At 40.7% G+C, this 16,890-nt stretch overlaps 1 protein-coding gene across 4 annotated transcripts in view; it reads right to left on the bottom strand.

The window, feature by feature from the left end:
* KCNK10 (potassium two pore domain channel subfamily K member 10) overlaps positions 1-16,890 on the bottom strand; it is a 69,635-nt gene that overhangs the window by 51,293 nt on the left and 1,452 nt on the right. For 2 of the 4 annotated variants that reach the window (XM_048070369.2, XM_066998233.1), the window contains exon 3: positions 12,542-12,604. The exons of the other annotated variants lie outside the window; for them this stretch is intronic. In XM_048070369.2, coding sequence (XP_047926326.1) covers positions 12,542-12,604 — 63 coding nt within the window. The remainder of the gene's footprint in view (positions 1-12,541; positions 12,605-16,890) is intronic. 4 annotated transcript variants of the gene reach the window in all.

The following is a 16,890-nucleotide window of genomic DNA, read 5'->3' on the forward strand; positions in this document are numbered from 1 at the left end:
TTGTTCTTTAGAAAACTATAGCTCAGACAAAAATAAAAAAAATTAAACAGCCAAAATTGTAACATGGTTGAAACTAAAGTCTGAGTTAAGGTGTCTCTTTCTGTAGTAACATCTTCCCAACAATCAAGAGAGTCCTCACAGAGCAGTGATGCTGGTGCACTGGAGATCAGAAGAAATTTAAGTGTCTTCTCCACTCCTGGGGAGTTTCTTTAGTGGCAGATGTGAAACTTAGCTATGCAGCAAGTCATCAAAATGAACCTACCATTAAAAGATGCTGTCACACCTATCTGACAGCAGTTTTATCCGAGGGACAAATCTTGTGGGAGCATTCTTCAGTTTCTACTATCCATACTACCAGAGTATCACTGCTTCCATTTCACTGTGCAGCAAGCTGCCCGACTAAAACCACAAACCAGGCTATGTGATCTCCATGGCAGTGTATTGGGTTTATGTGGCAAGGCGCTGGTAGGGGTGGGGGACAGGGGTGGTCTCTGTGGGAGGAAGCCAGGAGCTGCCCCATGCTGAACACAGCCAGTTCCAGCTAGCTCCACAACAGGCCCACCACAGCACACAGCTGAGTCCATCAGTGAAGCTGGTGGTGCCTCGGTAAATGTTTATTCAAGAAAGGTCGAAGTGCTGCATATACAGTGAGAAGTGAGGGAAAAAAAAATAAAGTGTAAGAAACTATCCTGCAGACATCAAGATTAGAGAAGAAGGAGGGGAAGATGTGCTCCACATGCTGTAGGAGATACTCCCCTACAGCTCACAGAAGTTTTGGAAGAGACCATGGTGGAGCAGGTATTACCTCATGGAGAAGACGATGCTGGAGCAGATATCCACGTTTCATTTCGTGGAGGAACCCACACCAGAAGAGGTGGATTTTTCCTGAAGAACTGTAGCCCAGGGAGAGCCCATGATGGAGCAGGTTTATCCTAAAGGACTGCAGCTCATAGGAAGGGCCCACGCTGGAGCAAAGGAAAAGTGTGAGGAGGAAAGACTGGCACAGAGGAACTGTTATGAACTCACTGGAACTCCACATTCCCTATCCTTGCTGCACCACTCAGGGTGTGGAAGAAGAAGACGGTTGGGAAAGAAGTAGGGTAGCTGAGCAGAGGAAAAAAGAAAGGTGGGAAGGCATTGTAACCTCTGCCTTTGTTTCTCACCACCCAATCTATTTTAATTGACAATAAACTAAATTAATTTTCCACAAGTCAAGTCTGCTTTGTCTATCACGGTAATGCATAAGCGATGTCCCTGTCTTTATCTTGACCCATGAGCTTTTCCATCTTATTTTCTCCTCATGTCCTGAAGAGTAGGTGGAGTGAGAGAGTGGCTGGGTAGGTGTCTGGCAGCCAGCCGAGGTCAGCCCACCACGACAGCTTGCACAAGGGACAAGAGAGCTAAGGACACCATTCCGTCTGTATCACTCAGCAGTTTTATCTCTAAGTCCCCCCAGTCATGGTGTGCATATGGATTTTGGTGAAAAAGTCACCAGTCCATTACCATCATGCTCTAAGAATATCAATGCATAGATCAAAACTTAAACTACAGTGATGAGCAAGAGATAGCTACAGAGAGAGCCAGCAGCCTTCCAACGGCAATGCCTTTTTGTCATTAACTACTGGAGTTGGGTCAATACAGAACAAAAACATTCATTTGTCTTATTGAGTGGATTTGATTTTTTCACTTTTTATCACCTTTCATTCTCATTTTTCCTTCCCCCAAATAAGCATTTTATTTTACTCATTTTCTATACACATTTAAGGAAATGGCTGTTAGCAGCACACATTTTCACATAAAGCTAAATGTCAAATTCATTAAATATTTCATGCTGGCAGGAGTTGTGTACACTCTTAACTAGTCTAGGAAAAGTAGCAATACAATGTGATATCTCAGACAATTAAAAAAAAAATCTATCTGTTTGCAGATGTTAAATGACAAGAAATTGGGTGCTATGTAAACTTGACCAGCTGTATTGTTTATTAATTTAGTTGTGATTAGTTTAACAAATGTGTAAAAGATTAAAGAATCTATGCAATTACTATTCCCCTGAGCTCTGCTATGTCCCTTTTAGTTGATTTCAACAGATTTTGTGAGGGTGTTGAAAGACTTTCTGGTATTCTATCATTTCACTTTAGCTATTCTGAACCCAGCCTTTCTAAAGAGATAGAAAGTAAGTATGTAAAAGCTAATTTAATTTTAGTCAAGAAACCGTAGTGTGAGAGAGGAGGGTCTGAATACCATTTTTATGCCTATTGTATTTCTGAAAGGTGCTCCTACTTCTAATTGTAATTTCTTTAAAGCACAGAAGAACGACAGTTCAAGCACCCAGCTTACATGGACCTTTCAAAGCAGGGAAAAGAAAACCACACAATGGTTGCTTAGGAAAAGAAAAAGTCTGTAGGATGAAGATCTCAGTGCCCTTAATAAGTTGTTTTTTTTTTAAAAAAAAAAAAAAGAACCTCACTAAGTCAACAAATCCAATACTAAATCATTTTTGTATAGGTCCTGATTAATAATTACATATTATAATTATTTATTTCATAGAGAATAAACTCTTCAAAGCAGGGGCCCTAACAACAGCAGTGTTTAAAACTGGAGTGCCATTGTGTTGAATCTGTTCCAAATAGTAACAAGTACTACCACATACTTCTCTCTTTCAGATAACTCTGGAAAAATCATGATGCTAGACAACAATCATTTTCATTGATCCTACATGTGAGGAGTTCGGAAGTATTTCTAGGCTCCTTCTTGCAGATTGATTCAATTTTCATTAAGATTTGCACAGAAAACAGGTTTAAGCCCAGAAAGTCAGGTAGCTTTTCAAGCTTAGTGCTGTGCTTCTGTTTATAGGCCTATCAAAAAAGGTCTACTTAAGACCTATCCAAAAAAAAAAAAAAAAAGAGGGAGAACATCTATGCTCGAATTCTTTAGCTTCATGTCATTAGAATATCAGAACCACAGAATATCCCGAGTTGGAAGGGACCCCCAAGGATCATCAAGTCCAACTCCTGGCTACGCACAGGTCTACCCAAAAATTCAAATCATATGACTAAGAGCACAGTCCAAATGCTTCTTAAACTCCGACAGGCTTGGTGCCATGACTACTTCCCTGGGGAGCCTGTTTCGTTTTTGTCTTCAACACTAACTTTCACAACCACATATAGTTAGCAACCAATGAAGATGAAGATACACTTTTCTTTCTTCAGAAAAGGGGACCAAACTTTGAACGGCAGAGAAAAGGCTTCTGTAGTCAGCACCTTTCTCTACTCCACTTATCACCAAAATATTGAATGGTGACTAAATATCGGCATGCTTCATTGTAATTGAGTGTTAAGAGTACAGGAAAATAAAAGGAAAGAATGAGTTAGCAAACTACAAGAGGTAAACACCTCTCCATGTTTTAAGAATGCAAGAAATATCAGTGTCTTCCTTCAACCAGTTTTGATTAATCTTGTATCTTGGTTTGAACAACAGTCAATCAAAATCCATTGCATATTCAAACATCATTTTTCCATGCAAAATGATAATCAGGCATTTTTTCAACATCCCACTTAGATTTTCATTGCAATATTCCAAAGTATCATAGAATGGTGTGGGTTGAAAAGGACCTCAGAGATCACCTAGTTTCAACCCCCCTGCTCTGGGCAGGGATGCCAACCACTACAGCAGGCTGCCCAGCGCCCCATCCAGCCTGGCCTTGAATGCCTCCAGGGATGGGGCATCCACAACATCTCTGGGCAACCTGTGCCAGTGCCTCACCACCCTCTGAGTGAAAAACTCTCTCCTAATTTCTAAACGAAATCTCCCCTGTCTTAGTTTAAAACCATTCCCCCTTGTCCTATCACTATCAACACATGTAAACAGGCGTTCCTCCGCCTGTTTATACGCTCCCTTCAAGTACTGGAAGGCCACAATAAAGTCTCCCCGGATCATCTTAATCATCCCCCAAATCATCTTAATGTAAATGAAAATACTGTTTAGACCAAGTGCAAAAATGTGAACTGTAGTTCACAAACAAAAATAAGACACTGACCCAACAAAAACAGTGATAAATTCTTACCTAGATCCTTTAAGAATAGGGCAACAAATAACTGATTAATCTGTTTCAAGGAAGTAGGGGACTGTATACTAGGGGAAAAGCCCGTCTACAAGGATAACTAAGCACGGGAACACCTACTGAGATACCAAAATCTCCTTCACTGGGAAGTTTCTAACTGCACATTCAATCATCTGCCAGAAATCATTTAGGCGTCTGAGCGTGCCCTGCATACCCGTAGGGACCCAAGAAGAAAAGCGACCAGTGAAGGGTAAATAAGAAAAACAGCCTAATGCTGTAGGCTGTATTCATCATCCAGGACATGTAAACAAACCAGTAAAATGTTAAGGATATTAAAAAATAATAATAAAATAAAATCAAAATAATTCATCTCAATATTCTAGTCCTGACTCACAGCAGGAAAAATGCTGTTGAAATTCTTTCCCTCCCCTTCTGTGTAAGATAGTCAAATGCATCTCAGCATTCCTTTTTGTACCAGTCATGCCAAAAGTCTCTAATAATCTTTCACGATTATATAAATATCTCAAAGCATTTTACAAATAATAGACAAATCCCTGTGACACCGGGAAAAACTGATACTGTATGTATTCACAGTTTGTCTCATGTAAACACTGACACAGCTTTTAGCAAATGAATTAAATGAATTAAAGATTAATTTCAAAAGTTGATTAAAACAAGGTCTTTGTTTTATATGCATCAAGTAGGTACAATTATTTGATTAGCAAGTCTTCAAGTTCTTTTAGGGGACATGTTCTTTTCCACTACACATGACTCAGTGATGGTCTGTCTGTTACAAGATTAATAGATAACCACAAATGAAACTCCTTTCTTTTGTTGGCCATAAAAGAAAAATACAATACCCCTAAGTAAGCTGCTCTTGGTGATTATTTACAAGAACTTCCAGGCGGATTCTAAGCCAGCCTGTCTGCCATCAGAACTGCAGTCAGACCCTGCCCACGAACCTAAAATGGACTGCCCAAGACCTACTCTATTGCAAACACAGCCCTAGCGCTCCTGCGTACTGAGGCTATGCAAATTGCAGGGAAATAACAGGAAGCCCAAGCATGGCTTGCACAAGTATCAGCCAGAACTTATGCACTGACATCAAAAAAATCTCAGCAAAAGTCACGGTCATGGGATGCTGGGATACTTTCCCCTCCCTCGCCCCTCTCCCAGGCACTGCACTTTTCTGAGGCATACGTGACAGCTCACTGGTCGGAAGGGTGGGTGTACAGTGCAGGGCGTGAACTCCAGGAACAGCTGAAAGCGTCTTCCTTTTTTTCTTTCTGGCTTGACTTCAGGACAGCAATCCTCAGGGGGTTCCTAGCTAACACTTATTGGCATTGCCATGAAGATGCACTGCTACTGACACCATTTGTAGCGCTACTTACAGAGCTGCCAAGTCCAGACGAATACGTGAGGGAGATTTGCCTTGTGCTGGAGTGAGATTGCACACTGCTGGAGAGCAGTTCGAATTTTGTTTCCCCTGCTTTGCTTTCTCTCTCTCCTGACCTCCCTTCCACCCTGCCCTCCTCCAAATCCATCCATCTGCTCTTGTCCCTCACTTCTCTCCAGTCGTGCTGGCAGCGTGGGAGGCAGCATACCTGCATCTTGCTGCTCAGCTCCTCTTCTCGGCGCTCTGTACTCATCTGCCCTCTCCATTGCCTCTGACACTTGAGCCCAGAGCGAGGGGCCAAGCACATGCCCGCATGTGACGGGACTCATCAGTGAACTCCCTGGCAAGGTACTTCAGGTATTGGAAAATAGAGTAGAAGAGCATTACATGAGGTTTAGGAAGAGCAGAGGGGAGGTTAGAAGTGATTGGCAGGGGCTAGTCCCAAATAGGGAGCCCCTCCTGCTCCAAGATTGGTGACCGTGTTTGTTCCAACACGCTCACTGGCAGCAGTGCAATCAGCAGGTTTATGAAGCTATTTATAGAGAAATTAAATACAGAGAAAACCATGAAAAATTCTTACAGTCCCCTTTCTGAAATAAGATTAATAGATCATTGCTAAAACCTCTTTCCCCAGCATTAGATCAGTATTTCTTGGGAGCCCGGGAGCTAGTTGACGCAGATCTCTGCTCTGTCAAGAGCCAAATCGGAAGCACGTGCTTTTGGCTCAAGATCTTTGGGTATAGTGATGACTGTGAAAAAGAGTTCCTCTCAGAAGAGATGAGCACACCATTGTTTTTCCTTATTAGGCAGTATTTAGAAAATGTGCTTTCTTGTCAGGATGTCACAAGCCTCAAGTACAAACACCAAGGAATAAGCAGCTGTTCGCTGGTTCTTGGCAGGCTTCATCCTTAGAGGAACGGGGCTGGTTGAAGCTGCTTATCCACAATCTTCCCTTTAAAGACTAATTTAAAACAATGACATTGAACTACGACATGCCATTGGCTGAAATGGGTCAACTGCATTTTGAGGGTGATGGAGCACTGGAACAGGCTGCCCAGGGAGGTTGTGGAGTCTTCTCTGGAGATATTCAAGGCCCCTCTGGACGCCTACCTGGGCAACCTGCTCTAGGGAACCTGCTTTGGCAGGGGGGTTGGACCCGATGATCTCTGGAGGTCCCTTCCAACCCCTACAGTTCTGTGATTTTCCTCTCCAGAATTCCAGTAACATTTAGGAAGAGTCAGGATCTCCCACCACAAGATTTCAAGGTTTTCTCATTCAAAGTGCTTAGGATAATGCAGGGTCAGGGTTTTAGCTGGTCTCCTGCTGCTGGAGCAGCCGGACTGGGATCTTTCAAATATCCTGTCTCAAGGATTCACCAAAGAAATTCAGCTAATGGTCTTAAGGCCAGACCAACCAATGAAGGAAACCTAGTCTTGCAACAGTTTAGCATAAGAAAGCCTGTGTGCAAAGGGAAGAACATTCTTAGATAGAAACCTCTGGCAAGAGAAGCAAGTGGGGGAGACAAACAACAAAGCAAAAATTCATGCCGTCCTTCCTAGGAAACTATCTACTCTGCATTTGAAATGTGATTGATGGTGGCTGTCTGCCAGGGGTACAGCATCACAGCAGCGTGAAGGAATCTCTTGATCACCTCGCAGTCACGTGAAGGGGAACTTTAGTGGCAACACATATAAACTGGAACTGTAAGATGCCAATACATCACCCAGCCAGGGCAGTACAACATCTGCTGCAGAACTCTCTTAGGTTAACGGAAAAGGAACAGATCCTAGACATTTCACATATGAATAAGGCCAGAAAAATACATGCACAACAAGAATAGTGTGAGCACCTTCAGAGTTTTCTTGGTGCATCCTTAGGGGTGTATCAGCACATTACTGACCATACCTAAGGAGCTCACACTGATGCTCCTCTGTAAAAACAAGTAAAAATTCCTGCATTGGTCTACTGGTGTTTCTCTCAGTCTAGCAAATTATTTGAATTTACAGAAAAATACTGTGAATTCAAGCAAAACTTAGTAATGATCTACTACTTCAATTAAGTGAGGATTTCTCAGTTTTTCTGAGCAACAGCAATAAAAGTGGATATTTCACCATGTGGTAATGGTCAGAAATCTTGTAAGAAACACATCAGTTGGGCTATTTCTTAGCTCAGTGGAGATACACTATTTGCATATACTGAGGACCCATTCTGTTTAGACAGTCTTAAGTTCCTGCACACAGTAACAGAGTCTTAGCTGAAATGAATGAAGGCTTTACTGTGCTTTGAAAACCTATTCTGGAACAGGAAAAGAATACATATAAGCTAGCTATTACAGAATGGCTCTGTGCAGAAAAGACTTTTCATAAGTGAGAGAAAGTTGCTGTTTGAAATGCACTTGTTCGGTATAGCCGTTTTTATTTTCTCTATAATTCTTTCTAATGTACACATTTTTCTTTTCCACTTTGGTGTGTAAGTTGCTCCAGTGAAGATGCCGCAGTCAGAATGATTTACCTGTCCTGCCTGCATGCAGGACAATTATTAGAAAGTGAGAGTCAGAGAGCTCAGGTAAGCAAAAGGAAGTAGGTCACAGAGACACCAGACTCATTGTGCTGAGCACGGCAGTAAACCACAAACAGAACAGATGAGCAGTGTCACCAGTCAGGCACACAGAGCTCCAGGTCAATGCCAGCCCAATTCTGGCTGCACAAAGCTGGCTTTAAGGTTGCTATATATTCTAAAGTTTAGGGTATCTCAGACAATAAGGAGACTGGCACAACAAATAAATTATGCAATACTTTTCTTGTCTTATGCTCAACTTCCGTTCAGATAATAGTGTAGGAACTCAGATGCAGTTTGAACTATGATAAAATTTCATAGCTACATGAGAATGGCATCTGCTCATATGCTGTTGCCAGCATCTAGCATCTCATAGCACTTCACAGTGTTGCCATACTGCATCACCAACACACAGCTATGTGCATTCAGAGATCAAACTTATAAGAGACAGCTGTGGCACCCTGGTCACCTTTGCCCACAATGAAGCTTCATCTAGGCAAAAGTATGTCTGCACGGTGTATGGCAGGTGCATATGAACTCATTCTGCAGTCAGAGCTGGTGAAAACAGATGAAATCACTACTGATAATACCAAGCTCAGAGTAGCAACTTACAGCTTTTGGCAGAGCTGCACTAAGGATGACTGTATAACTCCTTGTAACCCAAAAGCCCTGGCAATCTGGGAACGAATTCACCAGGAGAGTGGTGTCTTCTAAATCCTCCTAGTAAGGAGGTACCCAAAGCCATTTGCGCTAAAGTTTAAATATTAGTATGACCAACTTGTCAATTCTTTCACTTGCTGTGACTGAGAATACATCTCATTAGAGTCAATACAGATGTGGCCAAATTGGTCTGTGCAATCTGGGGAATGATTCTGCTCACCCTAAACCAGACATCTCCTGAAAGTTCTCCAGGCCTCACTGACCATTTGTCTGTATTTTCTCTGACACAGCAGGTCTTTAGAAACTTAGAACACGACTTTATTTCATTCAGATACCTACCTATATTTAGGTGGTTTATGTTCAAACTAAGTCACACCCAGATGGTATAATTCAGTTGCCCACACATACTATCTAGTACCAAGTGAGAGGTCCTAGGGTATTCTACTTGGCCTTAATCTGCTGCTCCAGAAGGACAGAGGTCTCCCTTAGGTCAATTAGCATATGTAGCTGTCCTATGTAAACATCTCAGCTTCCTCACTGCCACTTAAATGGAAGCTGATGCCCATTTTTAGAAAACCAAATCAACAAATAACATCCACTGGTGATGAGAAATCCAGGTCTCAAGTCTACATATCAGTATATCATTGCAACGAAGTAATGACCTCTGTTTCTCAAGAAGGTAAATCAGTATGGTGGCTCTGTCATCATAAAGAGGTGGCTCTGGTGTTGTTTTTTTGGCTGTCATGATTGCTGCTACCCAAGACCTCTCTGCATGACCCTTTATTGTGCAATCCAAACTCAGCAGTCTTAACCGCTAAGAAATCAGTGATGGATCTGAGTTAACCTAGAGGAATGTCTTTGAGATGTGTTAACTGCTTCTTTCATCTCAGCTAGGAGTTTCTGCAGTACCATTTCTTTTATCATTCTGTCATCACTGAGTTTTTTCACCTTAGTAGCTAGCAACTTCCTTTTTTCTTTAAAATGAAACACTGATATTTGAAAGTCTAAAAAACCTGGGCAAGCTGTCAGTATGTATTTGCTATTTTCAAATCATGCTGGTACTTTATATTACAGCCTTGGATAAGAGAAGAATAATCCAAGCACCTTTTAACAACATGCTGAATCTTAAGAATCTCAGTGGTACAAGTTTACAGTGCCAAAATCCCAAATACTTATCCATTAAACTCAGTAACTTGTTGTTTCTCTCTCCTAAGGAAGAAAAGATGAGTCAGTCCTGCTGAGATATGAACATATGGCTGCAACAAATCTAGGTACTCATAGCCTGATGCTTTAAACACTGTGATGATCCTGTAGGATAGTGGTACCAAAATAACTTGCATTGCTTTATAAGATGTTTTTTAGGATAGGATATTAACTTTTGTTAACTCCTAGTAGTTAAACTGTCTATTATCTGTACATATTTTGACAACAGATTCGATCTTTCATTTAAAGCCAGATTCTGGCTTTCAATTTCACCTCTAAGATTTATCCAAACTGAAATTTGCACCATAAGCTCAAAATCTTACCAGTGAACTCCTATGCTTTTATTTTGGGACATCTGAATAACACATAGTAATACAGGTATGTGGGACAATGCTCACAACATTTGTCAACAATAATCTGCATAATAACATGGGAATATTATTAGCAGTTAAAGATGAAATCTGAATTCTTGGTCTCAGCATTCCCAGGCCAAGGAAATATCCCCTAAACTCTGTGGTTCATTAACACTGTAAAAGAATCATATAACTCTCTTGAAATATCATTTTGTTTAAATGATCCAAATTGATGTTTGATTTTAACTGTGAAAAGCAGCCCAGAAAATATGATGGGGGAATAGCAGTGGACCATGGAACAAAAAGAGTTGGGTATATGATGTGTTCCATTCTCACCTGTTGCTTTATTTCCCTCGGTTAACCGGTTAGAGCTGCATGGCAGGTTATTTGTGAAAGTCAGTGGGTTCATCTTAGAGCACATTTTCCATTATAGTTATAGTGATTTTTATATACAAGCTGCATAGACAAATCAATGTCTCAGGAACTAGAATATGAGCAGCTGAGCAGCCTCTGAGAAAGACCAGGTTCCAGGATGTTTTCAGTTTCTTACAGAAAACAAAAACCAGAGGCACTCCAATAAAGTGGTCTCCAAAAGTTACTATTTAATCTTTTCTTGAATGTCACTTTTTTTCCACACAAATTCTAAAAAAAAAAAAACAACAAACAAACAAAAAAAACACTTCTCAGAAATTATGTTGTTTACCCTATTTTTTTTGCAATTATACTGAGATCGTTACAAAAGAAAGGTTAGGTATACCGATCACAGTGTACTCTCTAATATTCTGTAATATTACCCCTTTCTTTTCTTGACTTCCTCATCACTTCCTTCTTGCTTCACCCCACACACTTACCTGACTTGCAATATAATGTCTAGGGCCCTTGCTCTCCCAGTGATCCCAAGTACTCTTTTAACTCATAGGGACAACACAATTCTAGTACATTTAAAATGAAGAATTTCATGTTGCATGCACTGAAGTGAGTAAAAGTCCTAGCTCTGGGTTAAATCAAAGGAGTAAGATTTAAATTGTATCACTATATACATACACTGCTCTGTCTGAAGCTGATACAGTCTGTACTAGCTAGATATGAATGCTGTACGAATGCCAAAAGCTAAACCAAAAACTACCCAATTACAACTGATATCATATATCTTTCTCCCAAAATCAAACACTAACTCGTCAGGTAGCATCAGTTTTCAAGAGCTGCCCAAGAGACTTTTCAGTCCAAAAGCCTATTAATGGGTTACTACTGTACATATGTGGTAAAAACAGCATAGGTATTCTCCACTGGAATTATGACTCCATCTTAACTTCTCCAGCTGCCGACAACTCCACTGCTCTCCCTGTCTGAGACTTAGAGCATCATACTGCCTTCGGTTCTTTTAATTCCCTTTTTCCTCACAGTATAGATGGTATCTTAATAACACCCTACTGTTCATCTCTCTTACCTTGACTAGAGTTGAGCATTTTCTTACTGTTACTACTATAAGAAAGTTGCTGTCCAATCTTTTACTTTGCTCCTTTTTTAATACTAATTTGACTTTTCTACATCCTTATTTTTTCTATTTCCAGGACAACCTAAAGACAAAATTGATGAAACTAATAGCTCTGCTTTCTTCCTCTCCTGCTGATTTAGTCAAATCTTCCTACTACTTAGCAGGTTAAAGTCCACAGTATTCATCTGCCTTTACCTGCAAACTCTGCATAGGCTTTAGCAAAGTACAGATTTCTTCATTCTCTTATATGCCTTCCAAACTCTTCATTTTTTTTCCTACCTTACTGTATTTTGCACTGTTGCACTGTGCAATACCAGGAGTGTCCTCCTGTTTATCCAATTTCTATCCTCCTTCAAATCTCTCTTTAAAATCAACTACTTAAAGGTGTTCTGCAACCCATGCTTACACTAGGCACAGTAGAGTACTGATCATCAGAGGGGACAGTAGCAAATATGATTTTGTTATGCAAATAGCACATGGTCAGTACCCTGCCCTCATTTGCTGGGATCAGAACTACCTTTTTTACACATCATAGCTTTCCAAAGCAAAGTCTTCTTACACTGAGCTACTAAGAAATGATTTATCAGTGCAGAATGATATTAAGTAGCCCAGCCCACATCTGCACTTCATGGTATAAACCACACCTTTTTATATAACTTCTTGAAAAGAAAGGACAGAAATGAACACCTTCATTCCACTCATCTATGTCTTTATAATGAAGTTTGCCTTTTGCATTGGTCTCTTTGACATTAAATGACAGAAAAAGCAGAAACTGCAGCAGTTTGTAACACTCTGTGGACAGCATCAGTTTAACTTACATTGAGTCGTCAAAGCTGAAGATTTCTTCCAACAGTCATCAAGAGATGATCCAACCCTGACATCTGCATAAAGACATTTGAGACTCAGCTCAGTTGCCTCACATGTAGGTGTCCAGTGCCTCTTGAGGTGTCTCAGGTGAAGTGAGAAATCCCATGGAAGTTGACACAAAACCCATGGAAGACTTGTGCCCCTCTGGAGTGGCAGCTGGGGTGTATCAAATGGCTCTAGATACCTCTAATGGGAAAGTCAATTGAGTCTTCAGTGTCTGTAAAGATGTGTAAGTAATACTAGTTTCCTCTAGTTGCAAAGTGAAGAGATAACCTTACTTCTTAAATGATGTGATCTGTGTATAAAGACAGGCCGTTTTGCTCCCTCCCCGTTGCTTTAACATTTGATTGCAATGCATATATCATTCTTTTAACAGCAGATATTTGATAGCTCTAAACAAGTTAATTATTTTTCTCAACACCTTTGTGCATTAGACAAGTATTAATATTCCTATTTTGCATTTAGGGAAAAAGGGAGGAAAGGGTAGGTGACATACTGAAGGTTAAACAGTAAGTCACTGTCAGAACCTGAAGAACTCCAGACTGTCAACCACAGCTTGAATTCCTCACAGACCACTAATTCCCACACGAAATGTAAGGATGAAAATAAATGCGTGATTTTAGGGTTCCAAACTGTAGAGAGACACGGTCCTGGTTCCAGTTAGGACAGAGTTAATTTTCCCTCATAGTAGCTGGTAGGGTGCTATCTTTTGGATTAGGATGAGAAGAGCGCTGATAACATGCTGATGTTTTAATTGTTGCAGAGCAGTGTTTACACCAGGCCAAGGACTTTTCGGCTTCTCGCTCTGTCCTGCCAGCGAGCAGGCTAGGGGTGCAGCAGGAGCTGGGAGGGGACAGACCCAGGACAGCTGACCCAAACTGGCCAAAGGGGTATTCCATACCATCTGACGTCATGCTAAACAATATATAGGGGTGGCTGGCCGGGGTGGGGGGGCCCGCTGCTCGGGGATAGGCTGGGCATCGGTCAGTGGGTGGTGAGCAATTGCATTGTGCATCACTTGTTTTCTTACACATTATTATTATTAATACTATTATCATTATCACTATTATTATTATTATTGTTATTATTATATTCCTGTCTTAATAAACTGTCTTTATCTCAACTCACCGGCTTCACTTTCCCGTTTCTCTCCCCCATCCCAGAGAGGGAGGGGGGAGGGTGAGCGAACGGCTGTGTGGTGTTTAGCTGCTAGCCGGGTTAAACCACAAAAACATCATTGCTGTAATATCCAGATGTTTCAGTCAGGATGAGGGATGCACTTTGTATTAGGCACTGCACAAAAATACATGTCCAAAGAGTTTATGAACTAATTTAAGCACAGAAAACAGAAGTGTGTAACAAACAGCAAGAGGAGTATGGGAAAGATGAAGGACAAGCAATTATAAGAACTAGAGTCTTCATATGCTGCTATAAACCCAATGTTACATTCTGAAATGTCTAGATGGAAATTTGTGAGACATATGAAACTAGAAACATGATCTGTCACTAATTTCAGAGAGGATTGCATTGCCTGAATTGCACCAAATGGAAGAAACAAAAATCAGTGATAGGTAGAACAAATGTTTAATGATTGTCTAAATCCGGTTTGATTCCACCAGTAATACATATGGCAGGCTTTTTTTTTTTTTTTAATCTTTTTTTTTTTTTTTTAGAGTGAGATCAGATATTGTGAGATGCTGTACCCCTACCCAGTGTGTCCAACTCTCCTTAAAATGCATATATTCTTCAGGGGCCTGCTTGGGATTTTACTCTTCTGTTACCCAATTCACTCACTGTGTGTGAATCCTATGTAAATTCTGTTATGAGATTCTAGCACAACTTTCCCATTGGAATGTTAGGGACAAGTCCTAATGATTTTTGGGATGAAGTTTGATCTGTTTATTAATGCAATTATATAGCCTGATTGTCAGGAATAGAAGAGGACTTGACTAGGGGAACCTGTACCATATATACTTCCAGGTTTATGAAATATTTGGTTTATCTAGAAAACACACTCAACACCTACAGGGACTGCACAAATACACCTGAGATGAGGGAAGATCATAGAATCATAGAAACACAAGGTTGGAAAGGACCTACAAGATCATCTAGTCCAACCGTCCTCCTATCACCAATACTGCCCTAAATACTAAGCTACTAAATCAAAGATACTATACAACAGGATAAAAGCACAGTTCAGTTGCCTCCATTCCCTATTCATTCCAGTCTAACAACTGAGAAATCAGTCCCCAATTAGTTGTCTGTAAGATACAATCCCTCATGTCAAGTCTATTCCTTTAAACCTGTTCTCTCCACATAGTCTTTCTATGGTATATTGATCTTCACTGATGTGAATTCACAATACCAGGTTTAAGCCAGATGAAATCTACCAGCAGCTCTGTTCATCTATCTAAATACTTTCAGTACAGTCATCGTTATGGAGTCTGACCATTAATTTATTTCAATTACTATTATTCTGACCTGGGTTCAAACCAGCAATATAACCGGTCTCAAGCCAGCCATATCGCCACAACACGGGCCTTGGCCTTTACAAGTATTTATAGGGAAAAAATATTTCTAGAAAATATTGCTTTGATTAATCTGATTTAAACAAGCTTTGAGATACCACAGTTCTCACACACATCTTCAGACTGCTAGCTTGCTTGCCAGGAACATCAGTTGATATATTTCAAGCAGCTAACTGGTAGCACAAGTTAGCACAATTCATGCTAGACAGAACTGTGGAAACTGCATGTTCTCAGTCTGACCAGAACAGAGCACTATCATACAATGCACGCTGAAATGAGCTGGGTACTTGAGTGTGAAGGTTAACTGTACCTGAGTTCTGCTTTTAATACTCAGGACTCTTTGTATCCTTTCACTGCAAAATTTCTCTACCTTGATCTTTGTATCTAAGAAAACAGTAATCAAAATGTAGCACCATTCTTCACATGTACATGCAGAGAACAGACTACGTAGGTAACATTGGACTATCCTGCGCTGATTAAAGGATTGGACCTTAGACAACTTTTCCTTAGCAATTTGTTTTTGTTTTTCCATTCCACTGATTTTTATCTATTTCCTGAGTCCCTTGGAGAATTAGAAATTAACATTTTTTGCTTCCTTCCTGAGTATACATTAGCATCCTTGCTGCCTGGCTAATGAAGTCAATACACTGAGGGGAAATAACAGGTAGCGTTCTGCAGTCCTTACCAGGGATTCAGCTTGGCAGAGAGGAAACCTGCTGGCTCTGAGGTCTTCGACCTGTCACAATACCAGTGGTTCTGGGCACATTAGTAGGTTGTGACCAACCACCTGTTGGATCCATATGCTTTAAAAGTAATTACCAAGCAAGGAGGCTGTATGCAGAACGCCAGCAGCACAGCTTCCTCTGTGCCTTGTCAGGGGAGAGGAGGAAAGAGCTTTTCACAGTAAAAGGCGTTTTGCAATGCATAAAATGACATAAAATGAAGCAACAGCAAACACAGATTCAGAAATGCGCCTGGGAAGAGCAAGTTTTCACCGCAGGATAAGGAATATACTGTCATTAAAATAACCAGATCTCTGTTAGCACTGCTGCCCATGTGTTCCTTGTGCAGCTGAGGGCGGAGGATGCTGATGAGTTCATTTCAGCCTTCACCTAATTGAAGATGTAGTAAGGCTTAAACTAAAGCTTGTGTATACTATTCAAACAGCACATCAGATCTGCTCAGCAGAAAGAAGTCTGTTCTGCTGTATTCTTCTACACCAGGAGAAACTGTTTCTAACATTTCATTTTGTAGATGTGAGGGCATGGAGGATGACAGACAAATTGACCACTAAAACCAAACCTGCGGAATAAAGATGAATAACCAACACCCATGCTATCACTTCAGACTTCCTGCAAGCACTGCTGTACAACGACTGGCTGCCAGCAGTTCTGCTGCAAACCTAAGCATATGGCTTCAAGTTGCTTCGCTCCTGAACCAATGCACAGAAATATGACACACCAGCATACACATCACCAGTAGTTTTTTTTACAGTCATTTCTTCTGTAGGATGCATATAAGCCTCCTCCCATGTCAGGAAGGGAGAGCATTTCATTACAGTTTATTTTAAAACAGAACTTGGATCATTTTATTGAAAACCACTGCACTGGCGTAAATCTCCTGCCACCATCACACAAACACACTGCCCAAGACAGAGTCCAAACCTAACCATAGAGTTAATCAAACTATCCACTTGGGCTGAACAATTGTTAACACAACAGTGGAAAAAGTCAAGGGGTCCCTTTGGGCTCCACTATTTAATGTCTTTTTAT

Source organism: Anser cygnoides, chromosome 5 (assembly GCF_040182565.1).
Source record: "Anser cygnoides isolate HZ-2024a breed goose chromosome 5, Taihu_goose_T2T_genome, whole genome shotgun sequence".
Classification (NCBI taxonomy): Eukaryota; Metazoa; Chordata; class Aves; order Anseriformes; family Anatidae; genus Anser; species Anser cygnoides.